General features: G+C 39.7%; 2 protein-coding genes across 4 annotated transcripts in view; both read right to left on the reverse strand.

Annotated features, from left to right (window-relative positions):
• Positions 1-617: 617 nt before the first annotated feature.
• LOC112139948 (acidic leucine-rich nuclear phosphoprotein 32 family member B) lies at positions 618-5,760 on the reverse strand (the record flags this gene model as incomplete). Of its 3 annotated transcripts, none has more annotated exon segments than XM_024262820.2 (6): positions 618-687; positions 1,695-1,804; positions 1,903-2,053; positions 2,728-2,850; positions 2,932-3,081; positions 5,584-5,760. In XM_024262820.2, coding segments are annotated over 6 exon segments (658 nt in total), but the record flags the coding sequence as incomplete, so codon positions are not given.
• A 3,280-nt stretch (positions 5,761-9,040) lies between these two features.
• The window catches only part of LOC112139945 (endophilin-A1), a 38,826-nt gene continuing 29,138 nt past the window's right edge, over positions 9,041-18,728 (reverse strand). Inside the window, exons 5-9 of the mRNA XM_024262815.2 lie at positions 17,553-17,686; positions 17,305-17,463; positions 16,892-16,995; positions 16,684-16,814; positions 9,041-14,695 (exon numbers count right to left, since the gene is read on the reverse strand). Coding sequence (XP_024118583.1) covers positions 14,499-14,695; positions 16,684-16,814; positions 16,892-16,995; positions 17,305-17,463; positions 17,553-17,686 — 725 coding nt within the window. The 3' untranslated portion in view covers positions 9,041-14,498. The remainder of the gene's footprint in view (positions 14,696-16,683; positions 16,815-16,891; positions 16,996-17,304; positions 17,464-17,552; positions 17,687-18,728) is intronic.

Here is an 18,728-nt window from a genome sequence, read left to right on the forward strand (position 1 = left end):
TAAAAAGCTCTGCTGGCAAAGAGAACAGAGTTTGCCCTGAGCGCACGGCTGCGGGGGAGGGGCACCTGACCGCAAACGTCGAAACAAAACAAAAAAATAAAAAAACAAAAATAGAAAGATGTGGAAAAGAAAGTAAAAAACATGAATAAAGTTTAAAAGTTTTCTGATTCCATAGGTTCATCTTGATGGAACGTCTAAGTTTTCTTCTCAGAAGGTTTAATTTGAAATTTAATGTCGAGTTAATCAGGTATGAGAAAAAAAAATAGTTTTTTAACTTTTACAAAAGAAAAACACGTTTTTGTTTTTTTGAGTTAAAGTTTTGCTTATAAAAAAGATTGAAATGTTTCTCCTGAAGATGCATTCAAACGGGCGTGAGGGCGGTTCAGGTGTCGGGGGAACGAGGCGACGGGACGCAGCCCGGAGGGGGAAAGGGGGCGGGGTCAGAGGTCAGGTGGGCGTGCAGAGGAGCTCAGTCCTCATCTTCATCCTCGTCTTCAGGATCTCGCTTTCTCTTCTCTCCTTTGACAGGAGACGAGTCTTCATCTGTGGACGCAAAGATTTCAGAAACATTTCCTGCTGAACTTCTGGTTGCTAGGGAAACGGTCTTCCTCACTCACCATCTTCCTCTTCGTCCTCCTCATCCTCGTCTTCTTCCTCGCTGTCCACCTCTCCGTTCACCTCTCCGTCCTGTGTGAAAACCAAAGAACGTTCCTGAGGCTGCAGCAGAAATTTATTCAGATAATTTAGAGTTTATTTTGAAAATATTAAAAGGAAACACTTTCTTTGCTTAAAAAAATAAAAATTTGTAAGAAAAAAAAATAAAAATAAAAAATACAACATTTTAAAAGAGAACCCAAAAAATGTTCATTTATTTAATTATAAGAAAAGTTTTTCAAAAATTACAAAAATAAAAGCACAAATTTTGAAATGTGCATCTTAACCAAAATTTGTTTTTTGTAGTAATTTATCATTTATAAAAAAATATAAATGAGTAATAAAAAACCTAAAAGTAAATATTAGAAAAAACGTTTGTAATGGATTAGATAACATTTAGCCCTTTTACTAAATTATACATTTTAAACCCAGATTAACAAGAATTACTCATAAAACTTTTCAATTACCTTTTAATTTTACAATTTAATGAGAAAAATCCATATAAAAGTTAAACATTTAGCAGATTCATAAAACATATCCTCAAAAAACATTAATATTATTTTGATTAAATCAATTTAAAAAAATCAAAGAAAATTTAAAAAATTACAGAGAAATATTAACATAAAAAATATTGAAGTAAATATTTAAAAGGCAAAAAGTTAGTTTAAATAATTACAAGGTTTGATAATGTACAATTTTTGTTTCACTAACTTTATTGGATGATAACGTTGTTTTATTTGTTTATTTAGGGTAACATTTAACAAAAATAGAAAGATTTTACAAGAAAATAAATGAAATGTAATAAATGACATAAATAAAACCAGCCAACCAGTTGGTTTTTCAGGTTAGGAGTTAATAAAAAAACAAATAAAAATATTTATTAAACAGTTTAAATAAACGTAAAAAATTTAAATAAATAATAAAATAATGATAATAATAATAAAACACTTATGTATGTTATGATTAAGGAATAAAAATAAAAACTTAGGATTTTAATTTGAACAAATTTTAAAGCTTCAACCAGGAAACAAAGAACGAACCTCTTCATCTCCGCTGTCGTCGTCTTCATCATCATCCTCAGCCACAACATCTTCCTCATCCTCCTCCTCTTCATCCTCAAAGTCCTCCGACTCCCCCTCTGAGGGACAAACTTTCAAGCAAACCCCTTCATGTTTACGGTGAACGTCCTGTCTTTTACCCCGCCCTCCTCACCTTCGTCATCCTCGTCATCGATGCCGTCCACCTCACCTTCGGAGTCGGACGCCTCGCAGTCGTTGACGTCGTAGCCGTCCAGGTAGGTGAGCTGGGGGAGGAGCTTGAAGATGGAGTCCCTGTAGTCGGCCAGGTTGGTGACCTCGCAGTTGAACAGGTCCAGACTTTTCAGCTGGGGCAGTTTTTTCTGGGGGGACACACGGGGTCACATCAGGTCATGAGGATTGAACACGCCAGCAGGTAGCGCCAAAACTCCACAAGGGATTTTTTTGTAGACCAAAAAAATAATAACACTACGTTAATAAAAAAAAAGATTATTTTGTTTTCTCAATCTGCCAACACATATTTGCTATCAAAAGCAGTCCACTGTAAACAAACTTAGTGATTCAAATTATGCAAAAAATAACATATTTTGGATAAAAATGTTAACATCTTCCCACAAAAAAAAAAGATTTTAATCGTCTAAACTGTTTTTTTTTCCATAAAATGAGCAAGTATTACCAGTGAAACACTTATTTGGTCAATGATTATGTCATTTATGGACCAACTGTGCCACCTGCTGGTGCGACCCGGTACTGCATTTCCTCAAACATTCATGTTTTCCTGTTTGTTGCTAAAAGGAACTTCAGCGTCTGGACAGGTTTGACTGGTTTTATGCTTTTATTATCATTTAATTTAAATGTTTGCCTGTCCTGGCTTGTGTTTCTGTGGTTTTATAATATCTAAAACTTTTTTTCTTAAAACACAAACATGTTTAAACGATCATAACTCTGTTCATAAACATTTTAGACAATTTCTTTTTCCATATTTCAACTCTAAAGCGTCTGCTGCAGCTGCTTCTGCACCGTAAGCTCCACCCACCAGCGGCTCCAGCGTGCTGATGTCTTTGAACTTGTTCCCGCTCAGGTTGAGGTGCGTCAGGTTGACCAGCCGCTCCGCCAGAACCTCCAGCCCGCCCGATATCCTGTTATCGCTCAGCTCCAACTGCAGAGACAGAAGGACCATCAGCTTGATGAAAACGGTCCACCAAATCAGAAACCGCGGACATCAGGAAACTGGACCCACCTTCTTGAGTTTGTCCAGTTTGGGGATTCCCGCCATGCTGGTCAGACCCACGTTGATGAGGCTGAGGAGCTCCAGGTTGGAGAACTCCTCTGTGATTCCCTCCATCTTTCCATCACTGGAGCGGCAGTTGTCCAGAACCAGCTCCGGGACCTGATTGGACCAAGAGCAGAACTGAGTTACTCTTATCTTATGAGTTGGAGGAACTTCTGATCCAGACAATAACCTCCAGCTTATTCTCATGAAAACTGTTTTCAACGAAATTCTGCAGCATCTGCCTTCAGAAAAAAACATTTTCTTAATGTTGTTCTGAACCGAGGAAAAGAAAAACATTAAAGCTTTGAAGGGCAGAAAATACATAAACCCAGATTTAGAGCATTTTTCATAAAATTATTCATTAATCAGACCACAAGTTGCTACAAATAAAATAAAAAACAGTTTCCTCTGTGTTACATTTATAGTTTTTAAATACAAGCAATAAAATCAACAGTTCTGTCTGGCTCTACATGATGCTAATGAATAAAACCCCACCCCCACCCCATTGGTGGTACAGTCTTTTATTTCACTGCTTCTATTGGGCCTTTAGCCCCGCCCCTCTGGCCAGGATACCCGCCCCCGTCAGACGTTGGGGAGACTTGAGATTCATGCTGGGGTTTGTCTGAACCTCTCATCCGACCTCGATCTTCAAAGAAACTGAAGCCAGGGAACTTTTTTAGTATTAAAGCAAAGGAAAAAAAATAGGTTTAAAACATACAATAATTTACTGTTTAAAAAAATCATGGCTTTGACTAATAAATTTAAAATTATGTTAAAAGTTATTGTTCTGAAAGAAGGGGAATCTTAAATCCCACAATTCCCTGCAGTGACATTAGAGGAAAGAAACCTTATTGGTAAAAAATAATAATAATAATAATTGGTAAAAAAAAATCATGTTTGTAACAAGTAGGAAAAAGCAGAAAATAAGATTTTTTTATGATAGGAGCAACAACTTGTGTGGTTATTTTCATGTGTTTAGAAATTTTTTTTTGTCCTAAATTCCGAAGTTGAGTGCCAAAGAAATTTCCCAGAAGTCTTTGCAAAAACTAGTGTGCATCAATGCTAACTAGATCTGCACATATAAACCACAATGCACTGGGTTTGAACTATTTTGGTGGAAAAAAAAATACATATTTTTGTTCATTCTTAAGGTAAAATCCCATAATTCCCTGCAGTCATGAAGGAGAATCTATTGGATAAATATTGTTTGCAACCTTCCAAAATATTCTTTGTAAAAAATAAATAATATTAATCATCAAACGTAGGACAGTATAGTAGTTTATGTCGCTAAAGTTACGTATTTATAGAGAGGCAGCTTTTGGCGCGCTTTTTTAACCTAACTTTATGGATCTGTAACAAAACATGGCTGATGGGACGTCACATCCGCCTCCCGTTCCGTCGTTTACATAATCCTTACAGTGCGCATGCCTCCTCGCCCCGTTTCCTTTTCCCTTTCTTAGGGGTTTTTTGAGAATCCCCTTCAGTTTCATCGAGGGGTGACGGTAGAAATCTCTCACACAAACAAAAAAGGATCGATAATTAACCAAACCAGTCACAAAAGGAGGATTCTGTGGAGGAAAAGGCTCCTCGGCAGTGTCGTGTTGGGACGGATCCCGCTCTTGTTTGTAAACTCCCGAACCACGTGACGCTCCTGAGCTAGCAGCGGGTCTCCTGTCCCCGAAACCGCCACTTCCCACCAGCGTGGCCGTGTGGGGCTACCCCCAGACCGTAACGGAGTTTTTATAATCAAAAGGCATTGTTGCACTATCTAAAGTAAAAAGAAAACCACGCGAAAGCCTTAAAAAGAGTGAGAGAAGAAGCTCACGCGCGCTAGCTAAATACAGTTAGCAAGACCAGAATACCGGGCCCGTCTATTTCCTGAAGACAAAACTAAAGTCACACGGAAATGTGAAATTAAATTAGTATTTTTCTTTTAAAGACCGGCTTTTTATATAAATAATATAAATATTAAGTTAGTAGAATTTAAATAAGACAAACTAAACTACTGTGAAATACTATTTTAGCACAATTGCTGGGCCATATTACTCGGTTAGAGGTTTGCTGTATAATGCGGAAAATAAATTCTATATCCTTTTAATTTGTTGGGTTAAAAAAAATAAACTAACACTTAAAAAAATGTTATTAGAAAGCAGAATGGCCATAAAGAAGACACCAGGCAATAGCCAAGCCCACATGCTCGAAGGTTAATGTTGGTTTCAATGCGGAAAAAACTATTTTTTTAACGTTTCTACGCATTTTTTTCCAGCATCAGATCGTCAGAGGTGAATCACACACACACACATAAACCTCGAATTGTTTCCGACAGGAAATGGGACGTAAGCGGGAACGTAGAAAAAAATTCAAAACTGCGTGTTTTGTGGTAATAGACAATCGCGCAATCAGATCAATCGCATTTACAGTTCAGGAGAGCGCCATTCCTGAAGCGTTTTAAAGCATCTAAGGCCACGTAATTATTCTGAAAAAAAGGTTTTTAGATTCATTTCTGCACTTTTTTCGACCCGCTGATAACGCCGCCATGTGCTCGCCACCCCTCCTGCCGGTCAAGTTTGCACCGAGCAAACGCTGATAAAAAGGAGGAAAACAGGCCGCAGTGCTCACCTCTGATGGCGACCGGTGCCTCAGTTCTAACAAAACCCTCTTCTTCATATCCATCTTTCTCTGTTTTCCGCTCGAGTTCGAGTGTACACCACGCGAAAAACTTGTTTCTCCGAGATCTTCTCTTCTACATCAACACGCTGAACTCTCGTGAAGTTAGCGATGGTATGAATGACGCACTTCCGCAAGAGACTACCAAAATAAAATATCTGGGAGATGAATCGAGGAATTTCAGTGCTATTAATGAAATTAAGCATACGATTGTTAATCAGATTTCACTCATAAAGTACGTGTTTCTTGTATCTATCATTCTTTCTTCCAAATAAAGAGTAAAAATTCAACTTTTTGAAATTGTTTGAGCAAGTACATTTGTTTTGAAATGACTTCCTGTTTCCGCTCTTTAGGGTTTCCCCACGCGGCTTTACTGCGGACTGAAACGTTCTCAAAGCGTGTGTAGAAAGTGGGTCAAGTCGTTTGTCGCTTTCACTTACCTCACCAAAAAATCTGAATTTTGAAACGCATCTATTAAAAACTCAAATTTCTTAGAATTGATATTTTTCTTTTTAAGGAAACACTCTTCATACAACTACTTTAATACAATTTCGTGGGTAATACACATTTTTGTTTATCAGAGTGAATTATCTCCTTGGTTTTTTATCAACTGATGTTACTTTTACTATGTAAACTCTCTCTTCTGTATTCAGATTAAATTTGACTATTTAAACAGACAGTTTTGTAAATCTTACATTGTACAAGACGAATACTTACAATTATCCATTCACTTTAGTTCAGTGCACGTTTCCTGTCTTCACTAACTTGACGTACGATGCTTTCCGGGAGGCCGTGAAGCCGTCATGCTTTGACTTGTAAAAGGAGGGAAACGGCAGTGTGCTAAACAAAGCTCCATGGCGCCTCTAGCGGCCATTCGACCTACAAACCACGTTTGATCTGTCTGAAAGTTTCAAATGGTGACTTTTCTTTTCTTTGAGAGTACAAAGTTACATGTTTAAATATAGAAACACAGACAATAAAGTCGAATTAATGCTTAAAGTTGGTTCTTTAAGAACTTTTTTTTCCTTTACTTTTCAGAGTCCAGCAAAGGCCTCTACATAAATCCCTGAGGAACACCAGTTTTGATCATTGGGGTGAAGGCTTGGACATTTCAGTAAACATATATTCTATTTATATTGCAGTATGCTAACATATATGAAAACAGCAATAACTGCAGTATTTTAATACACCGGAAAACACACAGATGCTTTCTACTTTTTAAAATTGTTTTATGCCAAATATGACATCACCCATTTACCAAAGTAAAAGCTTATTCATGGTAAATGGTTTGTACTGTTATTTGAAGGCTCAAAGTGCTTTACAGTCATAGACACATTTATACAGTGGTGGTGGCTCCACTACTGAACACTGGGTAAGGCAGGAATCAAACCCCCAATCTTCTGATCTGAAGTGCCTTACCGCTGTTCCACAGCTGCTCCATTCATGAATCCACTGTCCTGAGGCTGAAAACTTGGAATTTTTCTTTTGAAAAGTGAATCTCTGTACATGCACCGTGGTATATTATCACCGATGTAGTAAGCACCAACATATGCTGACTTTTTTGCAGAGACTTCTGGGAAATTTCCAGAGCTCGTCATATATGAATGTATGGTTCAGGCCCCCTCTGCGTCACTTTTTGCGCCACTTTTTGACGTGCTGGCTGTTAAAATCACAGGTCCCAAACCCTCGGAGCGCGGTACCAGATGTGGTACCAGACGCCGTGCCAGACGCGATAACAGTCTGGTTACGGATTAGGGTACCGCTACTGGTCGAGTCTAAGCCCCAGTACCGGTCTGCATCCCGGGGGTTGGGGACAAATGATTAGAGTATCAATTTTTTCCATGTCTGTGGCCTGGTACCAGTTTGCAACCAGGAGGTTGGGAATCCCTGAAGTTTCGATGTGCTGGGAATAGCTACCATTGGGGACACCCAAAAAGTGCCGTGGAGGGAGCCTGAAGCATACGTCCATTTATGACAAGTTGGGAGTGAGAATGTATTGAATTGTAGATTCGGACAGCCCGACAAAATGGCAAACGCACTATGTAGTGCACTAAATGGTGAAGGAATTTGTACCCAACCGTAGATTTGCACACCATGATTGGCTAACATCCTTTATAGTGCATTAGTGAGGGTATTCAGACAAAGCCTTAGGCTATGTCTGAATACCCTCCCTATAACCCCTTAAACACTAGTGTGGGACTATCTAGTGACGTGTATTTCATGTAATATGGACACATCTCTTCTATTCTTTTTTTCTTTAATTGCCAAATAAGATGTCAGCCACTTTCTGCAGTAAAAACCTAATAAATATGAACATTTTACGAAGACTATTTATAAACCCACTTTGTTCTGATGATAAAATACTTGGATGATTCATAAAAAATAAACGTACATTCATTTTTTTTTTTTAGATAAAAATCATTCAAATGCAATGCATTTCGGTCCATATTTGCCAACCAAGAGGGCATTGATTCAAACTGTTTTTTTTGCAAAGACTTCTGGGAAATTTCCAGGGCACTGGATTTTAGAATTGTAAATTTAAACTCTCCAAAAAAAAAAAAGGACGCGTATAGTACTTAGAGGATGGACACCCCAATACAGCAAATGGATCCAGCAAATAGGATAACAAACCTCAAATATTCTCCAATATTTGGGATTTTTGTGTGTGCTGACTTTCAAAATTGCATTAGAAATGAGTAAAAATTATTTTTGGAAATGTTGGTGAATTGTTGCTTTATACCAGGGGTTTGCAACCTGTGGCTCCTTCATTCCTCCATTGTGACTCTTCGGCCTTGAATAAAAATACTAACAATTTCAGTAAATAAATAAATGTTTAATTTTATCATGTCAGATAATTGAGAAAAATATCACAAAGAGTAGTTTATTGTTAAAATAAGAACAAAGTACATGTATATTTATTGGAAAATTTAGATTCTACAACAAATTTATCATGTTTATATTCAATAGTAAAAAGGAGGAAATGAATTAAAGTCCTAAAAATAGTAAAATTGCATGTTGAATTTTTACTTTATTTGACACAGGGTTCATTTTATTTTGAAGGGAACTTATTTGTTGCTGTCAAAAGTCAAATAAGTTTAAATGGTGGAACAAATTAAATTATATTAATTAAATTATATAATTATTTGAAACATACCGTTTCAAAATAAATGGCTACAAAAACACAGATAAAGTGTATTTTTTGGGCTCGGTTTTGGTCAGCAAAAAACTGGACCAAACGGTTCTTTCAGAATCAAAGGTTGCAGACCTCTGCCTTATGTCAATCAAAGACACGATTAGAAAGAAAATAAATAAATGACACCTTGCAATTAAGGGAGGATAGATCAATACAAAGTAAATGTACCCAACTTTTCAATAAATGTCTTGAATTCAAAAGCACAGATAAACAATATGATAGTGTTTATGCTTTATTGTCATTAGATTGTACTTCATCTCCACGACAAGCAGTTATACATACAGTGGTCTTTAAGTATATCTTTGTCCAATACGAGGAGAGCAACAGTTAGTGTCACAGCTAGCTTTGTACCCCATGACCAACCCATCCATCCACCCAAATCCCCCCATCAACCAGCCCCTCCCCCAAAGGTCTACCCTCCTCCACATTACACAGCAATGTGTCAACGACCGTCAATTACACCACAGGTGCCTGACCAATAAATAGGACGCTGGAATAAATTAACCAAATAAATACATACAACACCTAAATAAATAGCAACGAGGTGTTTATATATTTACATACACACAGGTAGCTCACCAGAGGACAGCAGGTTCTGTAAGGCCTGGAGCTGCTTCTTATTCACTTTGAAATGTTTACAGCCATATAGTTTAACGCGGGTCAGACCGCGGCCACATTATCGCGCCCCAGAAACCGGACCAGCAGGAGGCCGACTGGCTACCAAAGAAAAGATGTTAAAATAGATGAACTTTTAAAAAATATGGAAGTGAAAATGATATACTAAACTAGACTTTTTATGGTTAATGTGAAACATTATAGGTCCTTGTCCTACTAACGTTTGTATGAGACGTCTGTACTCGATAGGGACGAGTACAGGAAGAAAACCTGCCGCTTAGAGGAAGTGACTCTGCTTTGCTTAAATGTTTTAACATAAATGCAAAGCGAGAAAATCCTTACAGCCTTTACGCTAGAATAAACTTCTGTTTTCAATGGTTTATAAATATATATCTGCTTCGCTACAGAGACAGGACCGACGCTTTCAGAGAGAGAGAGCGGAGGGGGCCAATGTGGTCGAGGTCTGACTGTCAGACGGTGAAAACACAGAAACGCTGTACAATCCCTCATTGAGGTTAGAATACATGTCGCCATAGAGGGCAAATCAGCAAACAGAGAAAAACATGAACTAGTTTAAAAAAAAAAAAAAAAACAGGGTCAGCAGAATGAAGTCTTAAAGCACTAAAGCAAAAGGCTGCATGAATGTGGGCCAAGCTGGTGAAAATAATTTTTAAAAAGTGTAAACAAAATCACAACAGAAACTTACTAAATAAAAAAAGTAGCAAAACCAACATTTTCCTGCTTTAGTTTGTCTTGTTAACTTTCTGTTTTTGGATTTTTGGAAAACCATCTCCTTACATCTCAACCACTTTTTACAAACAGGTCTGGAAAATTTCCGATTTTTAGAACCACCTGCAAAAGGAATGTTCACTTTGCAATAGTGTTTTTTGAAAATGACCACAAATTAAATGTAATTGTTAAACCAGAATGTATTGCCTTGTTCGTGTTTATTGTTTCCTTTGAACTCATTCAGGATATTGGACATGTGACACTTGTTTCAATGTAACATAAATTTGTTTTGATTAAACTAAGTGTTGAACTTTGTGTTCTCCAAACAAATAGTGCAAAAACAACTTTATCCGGTTACACTTTATATAGAAACACAAATATAACAGGTGAAAATATTTGTCTATTCGGTTAAGTATTCAGTTTCAAAGAATTGTTGTAATCTGGAGTCATATATTTGTCATTTACCACTCTATTTACTGTAAATAATCTTAGTGAGTTTGTATATTTTCATAAGGTCCACTCTGTTTCTACATGCTATGCTGTTAAAAAATGTATTGACTATATGCATACTTTAATAAAAAGTAGAGCCAAGACGTTTTTTAAACAATATAAAGCATTTTAAATGCACGTTTTATATGTATTTGTAACAGCTGGTCGTATCTGGAGAATTAAAATTCACTAAAAAATATATTTAAAAAAAAGTCAAACTTTTATTTTTTAATATTTTAATGACCTCGTCCACTGCATTGTGGGAAGTAATAATTTTCTCTGTATTGTTGTGGTTGCCACCACAAGTTGCGGTCACTACTAAGGACATTGGACGGTGCCATTTTTCTTGCATCTTCTGTACTCCTGGCTACTCGGGGTCGTGTGGTTCATGGGGCACGAGTCAGCTCAACATTCTTCTTTCTAGTGCGGTTTAAGCAGTAGTTGTTAGCATCTTGCTAGCTAGCATAGTTAGTTGAGTTTTGCTTCATCTAATTCCTAGCATCGGTCTAATTAAAAAGACTGCCACACTGGTGTCAGAAGTGGGATTTCCACTGTCGTGATAACAGAATGCAACTCAAAGATGCTAGCTAGCAGGGTGCTAGCAACCACTGCATCATCCCCCCTAGGAGGTATAACCTTTAGCTGACTCGTTCCTCATACATCACAAGATCAGAAGTACAGGAGGCAGACAAAATAGTACAGTCTGATGTCAATAGGTCTTTCTCAGTGCGACATTACCCCTGTGAGAAACACACTGGATTGTGGTGAAAATCGAAACAAAACATTACTTCCCACAATGCACTGGGCAGGGTCGTCATGGCATATTAGAACTAGCTATGCTAATTTGATGGCTTTAGCCATTCCTGGTACATGAGATATGCTCATTTGAAGAGAAAAGCTAACAATTAGCCACTTCTGGAATGTTAGCGATAGCAATGCCAACACACATTCATGTGCTTAAATGTTCAAAGTTCAAATCTAAAACAATTTACATTTAGAGCACACTGGATTTTTTTGTAAATGACTTTCTCTGCTAGTTTGCACAATAAGAAGCTTTTTATCGTCTATAGAGACCACCTAAAGCTGCAGACTATGCTACTTAACAACACATTTTTATTCCCAAACCAGCTACAGAACGCCTCCTCAGTACCAAGAAACATCTCCTCAACTTTTTACCAGCAACAGTTAACAAGTGCAAAGGCTACAATCTTTAATCGATTGCTATATCTCAGAAGCTGTTTATCATTTCTGTAAAAATACTAATCTGGTTTCACAGATGTTTTACATAAACGAGAGGTTTCAACTTTCTGGTGAGAGTTTGTTTTTCTACCAGCTATCAACGTCAATAGCATATCTTCAACAGACTTTCAAAAACCAGAACCAGATTTATGGAGTGTCTGGAAAAACTACAATGCTGATACCAGTAATACTTGATAATGAAAATGAATAAGGATGATGAACATTATAAAATTTTATCAGCACTGACTTCTTATGTTCAGCATAATCTAGGAGATGCATGAAAAAACAAAACATCTATAAGTTTATGACCTGCAACTTTACAGAGTTTTTATATCAAAAGCTTTTCTTTTTCATTGTTGTGTGTAAATTCTGTTCGAACAAGTTTGGAAAATCTGTTTTTTGAAAGTGTCTTGGACGATTTTGCTCCGATTATTAACATGAAATCATTTTTCAATACAGATTTTAGAGGAAAAATCCAACATCGCAATATTTGAACATTATGACTATGGGAAACGTCAACACATTCTCATCCCGAGTCGTCACATATTGACGTTTGACTTTTGAGGTTTTGAGTGTCCTTAACTCTTAGTTTTTTGACATGCTGGCTGTTCGTAAAATCAAGGGTCCGCAACCCTTGGGACGCAGTACCAAATGCGGTACCGGCCGCGGACTGGTCCTCGGGATGCGTCCTGTCCCGCTACACTAACCTTAACCTGGTACTGGTTTACACCCAGTACTGCATCTGGTACTGGTTCAGGTATGGTCTGTGTCTGGTACCACGTCCAGTGCCGGAATAGTGCTAGGGTACCAGTACCCAAATCCGGTACCCTAACCCAGTACACGTACGCTAACCTTAACCCACTATCTGGCTCCAATTCGGGTACAGTACCACATTAGGTACTACATCTGGTGCCGGGTTAGGGTACCGGGTTCGAGGATAGATGCACTCCACGTCATGGTACTGGACCAGTTACCGGCCTAAAGGCTGGGAACCTGATTTATTGCAATAGCCAGGACGTCAAAAAACATGACACGGAGGGGTCCTCAATCAAACGTCAATATGTGACGTCTTGGGAGTGCGAATGTGTTAGAGAGGTCCATTAACCCTTCAGTAGCAGAGTTGGCGCCAGCGATGCAAAATAACACGCTCTTCAAACTACCGTAATTCTTTGACCATTTAAGCAATTCCAACGGATTCTGAAGCAACAATAGACTAAGAAAAGCGTCTCTGTTTTGTGGTAAAGCTACTGTTCTCTAATTCAGAATGTGTTGGAATTATGTTAATTGTGTAAATGGTTAAAGAGCTTCGGTAGAATGTCAAGAATTTACAATAAATAATCATAGACGCAACAGTTTCCTCTAGACTTTTGTGTGTTTTAAACTCAGTATAATCTGTGTTTAGACAAAAAAAACTTGGTGAAATCAACATTGTGCCCTTAAGACAGGCAGCTGCACATCAGCAATCATCTGCACCTGAAAGTCACATTTGCAAATCCTAAATGGGCTTAACGACATTTTTGGGGCGCCTAGCCTGGTAGCACATCCTGCATGCAAAAGCCACAGATTAGACAAATTGACGAGCACCGAGTCCACAGAGTACAAACCAACAAACGTAACTGAATACTATCTAAGTTACTTAGATAAGAACATAATCAAATCCGGCAGCCTGTTGAAAGCTGCTCGGTTTCACCCGCCGGTTGGAAAAGCGTCCCTCCATCTGACTGTGTTTACTTAGCTGAATGAATTTCTAGATCCAGTAACAGCCCGCTAAAACTATAATACAAGGCAAACGGATGTCACAAAAAGTGACGAAAAGTTCATTTATTCGTCCTGAAAACACTGACTTATTGCAGGTATGTCTTCATTCCAGCCATGCACTCCTGGAACCCGAGTTTCCCCAGAGTCTGATCACTTCAGGTTTGGATTGGTCTGGTTCATGCATGCGACCCCTCAACTTACGCTGGTTCTAAGAACAGCAGGACACGCTAAGAGAAATAGCTAAAAGTGGGTGAGATGTTCTCAGCAACAGAGGTTGGAGATCTGCAGATCCTAACGGCAATACAAGCCAGAGGAATGAGAGAAGAAGGCAAGAAAGACAGCTGTGATGGGATTTAAGAAAAGAAGGAAAGTCAAGGTAGAAAAGACCGTTTCCTCCTGGAAAGGTAAGAAGACGACAAAAAAACAACAGCAGAAACTGTTAGGCAGTTGACCGACAAGCAGGAGTTTGTGCTGGCTTCATCATAACAGAGCACGAACAGGTCACACACAGACATGCACATACATCAACACCGTGCCTCGTTTCTCCACAGCATCATTGGTGTCCGTGCTGCCAGGCTGAACCACGCCCTGTAAAGGATCTCTTCGTCTTCCATCTCTTACAGACTTCTGCATCCTAGAGATAGCATCCTTTTCCCCATCTCAGTGTCATGATTTTGTGTTGTCCGGCTGTTTTCCATTTCAGTTTGCCGTGTGAAAGCAGAATCGCAGAGAAGCACAGAAGAAGAATACAAAGAAGAGAAAGGGCGTGGTTTGTTTTGTAAATGCAGGTTGTTTTCTGGGTGTCTGGATTGCAAAGAGGCGAGCACCAGGTCGCCCGCCAGACTTAATGAGGGAGCGGCACCAGAATATCCACATAGTTGATGGGGAAGAAGCCCGACTGGCCGTTGATCATGCCCTCGTACCAGTTGTCGTCGATCTGATTGGTCAGGGTGATGATGTCGCCCTCCTTGAAGCCCAACTCGCCCTCGTTCTCTGGCTCAAAGTCATAGAGCGCTCGGCAGCATGGCTGGTCCATGGGGGCTGAAAGAGAATAAGAGAGTCAAAAGCAATTCTGCTAATGTAGAATTCACTCATCCATCCATCCGTCTGTCCATCCAACAGTCCATCCAACAAGCTGTCCATCTATTCATCCGTCCCTCTATCCATCCACGGTCCAGCCATCCATCTATCCATGCGTCCGTCCGTCCATTGATCCATCTATCCATCCATTCATTAATCTATCCATCTGTTCACTCATCAATCTGTCTGTCCGTCCATCCGTCCGTCCGTCCATCCATCTGTCTGTTTATCCATTTGTCTAGCCATCCATCCACTTGTCTACCGGTCTGTCCATCCAACAGTCTATCCAACTATCCGTCTATCCGTACATCTATTTGTTCCATACCACCTGTCCATCCGTCCATCCATCTGCCCAACCAACCAACTGTCCGTCCATTCGTCCATCCATCCATCCATCCGTCCATCCATTCATCCATCCATCCATCCATTCAACTGTCCGGCCACCCACCCTCTGAATCAACGACCCATTTATCTATCTATTCTTTCCATCCATCGGTCTCTCTAATCATCCACCTGTTTATCCGTCCATCAGTCTAATCATCCATCCGGCTGTTCATCCACCCACTACCCACCTTCCCAACCAATCAATCCATCCATTGGTGTAAATAAGTGACCATGTTTACCATTTGAGACTTCTCCCGTGCTCAATGAAGAAAATGGTTAAATCTGTTTTTTTAAATGTCTTTTCTCAAACCTGTTTAAACAGCAATAGGTTTGGATTAAGAAATCCCTTCCTCAAAAATAAAGTAGACCTTTCGCCGCTCTAGAGCATCGCTGGACATACAACAGCACTTATCTCATAGAGGCTATTGATGTACATCAACCAAAGCTGAACAATGGAACCATTTTCAGTGCAGCTGCATAAACTCGTGTCTAGTTATGGATTAGAATCACAACGCCAGAAAAAAAGTGTCTAAAAGCTGCATCTCAGATTCTGCAGGCCTCAGTTAGCATGCTAGCTGTTCCACAACTGCAGTTTGTTAAGCTTCTTAAGAAGAGGATTTAAAAAAATCTGGCACTCAAAGACTCAGATTTGAAAAAGTGTACATCAGACAGACTAATGGAACTTTTTGGCTTTAATGCGTCTAATCTGCTTAAAATAGAAAATGTTTGCCGCTGTGTTCTGTTCAGAGTAAACCAGGTGTTACTCTTTTCAGAGTTTCAATGCAGCTAGCTCAGTTCTGAACCCAGAGTTCTAGTCCAAGGTCACAGCATACTCAAAACAATTATCTTCTGTCTTCTTATATCTGTTTTTAACAGCCAGACAGCACATTCAGCAAAATATTACTAATAAGCCACAGAAATATTTGTCCCAGAAAAAATCCACCAATCAACTAAGCCTAAGATATGAGTTTTGAGTTTTCTGGGATGGAAAGAACCACTGTTGTGTGTGTTGAGGTTATTGTGAAGCATTTGTAATGCTCAAGGAAGTTGGATGTACTTTTGTCTTACTGGTGATGTTCTCAAACGGTGTTTGAACCTGATACACATGAGCCTGTAGGACGCTTCTAGATTGCTAGTAGCATAGTAGCACACGTATCACATGACCAGTACCAATGGGGTCCTTGTGCAGTCTGCTAGATATGAAAATCTAAATGACCAGCCTGTGCCACAACTATTCCACTCTTACGTGTTGTACTAGTGTTCATTATGACCATCGGCCGCAGGATGCCCATAGGAAAAAATGTGTGTGGACATTTCTCTTTCTACAGTTTAACCAAGGGGCTTCTGGCTCAAAAGATTTAAGGTCAAGAATGTTTTGCTTCTATAAAATGAGGACTCACACAGAATCGTTGTGAATCCAAACGGCTTGAATTCATTAACAGATTGTGTATAATTTGGTGGAATTCTGATTATTTTCACATTGGAGAGAGTCGTGACTGGGTTGTGTTTTCTTGTCTTTGTTGTCACGGTTGCAGGTGACTGCCCAGCCGGTGTATACTCCGTACCTGGTGATCTTCCGGGGGATTTGGCAGAGTGTATCCCCCCGTTGTGGCTCTCGCTGGGGGGCAGCAGCTCCAGGGTCATTCTGGGTTTGGGACTGTACTCTTTCCTGGGTTTACTGGACACTTCTTTTATCCTGGAAAGCAGCCAGAAGAAAGACGTTGTTATTTTTGCTCTTTTCCTGCACCAGCCGGCGTGCGGGTGGATCGATACCTGTCCTCCATCTTGCTGGTGAGCTGCTGCAGGATTTCGGCGGCTCGGCTGTGGTACTCCAACTGAGCTTGGACCAGCGCTGCCAGCTGGCTCACCTGTTCGATCTGCAACACACACACAGGCGCGCTCGTCAGCTGCCTCACATGCACGCTGGGCCTGACCTGCTCAGCCTGGCAACCAACCGCCTGTCTTTATTTTGTAGATGCGGTTTTAATCAGGAGGGGGCTTTGGCTAAATATGTGTAACTATAGCAACAAAGGGAGCATTTGGAAAGGTAGAACAAAGACAGATTTCTCAGATCTACGTTTCTCTGGTTTGGTTTGGAGCCTTGTGAGGCTCATTCTTTGGGTTTTTGGATCTGAATGGCATTTGTAAAGCTTTCTGGAGGACTGAATGAACGGATTTGTCCTCACGTCGCTCTCCAGCAGGTTGAACATGCTCTGCTCTGCGATCTCTTTGCTCTCGTCGAACTTCTCCAGCGCTTGTTTGATCTCCTCGTCCTGAACTTTGCCCTGGCGCTTCTTCTTGTAGTCAAAGTCTAGGCGACGGCCCTCCATCTTCTTCAAATGATGCTGGATTGGATGAAAACACATTTGAGATCAAAAAAACTAACCCCTAACAGAGCTGACAACAAAATCAGTAAACACATATAAACACGTACTTGAATCTCTTTCAGGTCTTTGTCGTGGAGGTTCTGCAGCGGGTCGATGAAGTTCTGTTTGACCTCCATGTCCAGAGCATCCTTCACCTCCCCGAGCTCCTTTATCGACTCCCCCGCATCGATGAGGGCCATGCCTGAGGGGGGAGAAAGAGAGTCAGGAGGAACCTCCAGAACAATGATGATCCGAGAATCCTGGAGATGGTGAAGAAAAGCTATTGATTTACAGATGGATTCTCTACGTCTATACTTTTATTTCTCATTGGTGTTAAAATCAATAGTCATCTTAGATTGATCTGAATTTACAGATTGATGAACGACCAACTGCGCCAATCAGCAGTACCTTTATACTCAGGTAGACGGTTAAGAACAAGTTCATGACCGGTCAAGAGACTCGTATGGATGTAACCCAAGTCACCGAAAGTCCAGTTTCTTTCCCCAAAACGCTTTGTGCCAAGATTTAACCCTTTAACATCAGAGATGTTACCAACAACACCAAAATAACACGCAATCTTTGACCCAACTTAAAGTAGTCCGAAGAACGTCAACAAAGGTGCTAAAGTTTCTGTGTTAAAGGGTGAAACCCCTGTTGGGCTACAGATCCTCCTCTCAGGACCTGGTGACTGCTGGAGACTGGAGAGTGAATGATCAGATTTTTAGCCAGCTCCTGCTGAGAAAGGGAATGTTTGAAGAGTCACAGGAGGTTGAGCCAAATGTCCAAATAAGTGTTGCCAAACAGGAAGTTGTTGTTACGATGTTGAGGAAGGAATAGACGATGTGCCCAGAGACACATCACCAGATCTATGAGAGCTTTGGAAAAACACAGAACAGAGCTTCTTCTTTCCTGCCTCATTCTCTTGTTTGATTAGTAACAGGACTTTGGTTTACCGGTATTCCATTCTTTATGATACATAGTTCTCCCAAAAACTGATACTTCTCCTTATCATGAACTGAAGCCGCATTGGGTAGATATTATTCTGGAGTTTACATGTGAAGATGATGGGGGAACTATTCCAGGAACCATCCATGGACATTTCATGAAGATTCCAGGAATATTCCATGAACATTTCCTGGACATTTCATTAAAAATTGCATGACAAATCCAAGATAATTTCACGAAAATTCCAGGATAATTTTATGAACATTCCATGAAGATTTAAGGATAATTTCATGAAAAGT

This window comes from Oryzias melastigma, linkage group LG18 (assembly GCF_002922805.2).
Source record: "Oryzias melastigma strain HK-1 linkage group LG18, ASM292280v2, whole genome shotgun sequence".
NCBI lineage: Eukaryota > Metazoa > Chordata > Actinopteri > Beloniformes > Adrianichthyidae > Oryzias > Oryzias melastigma.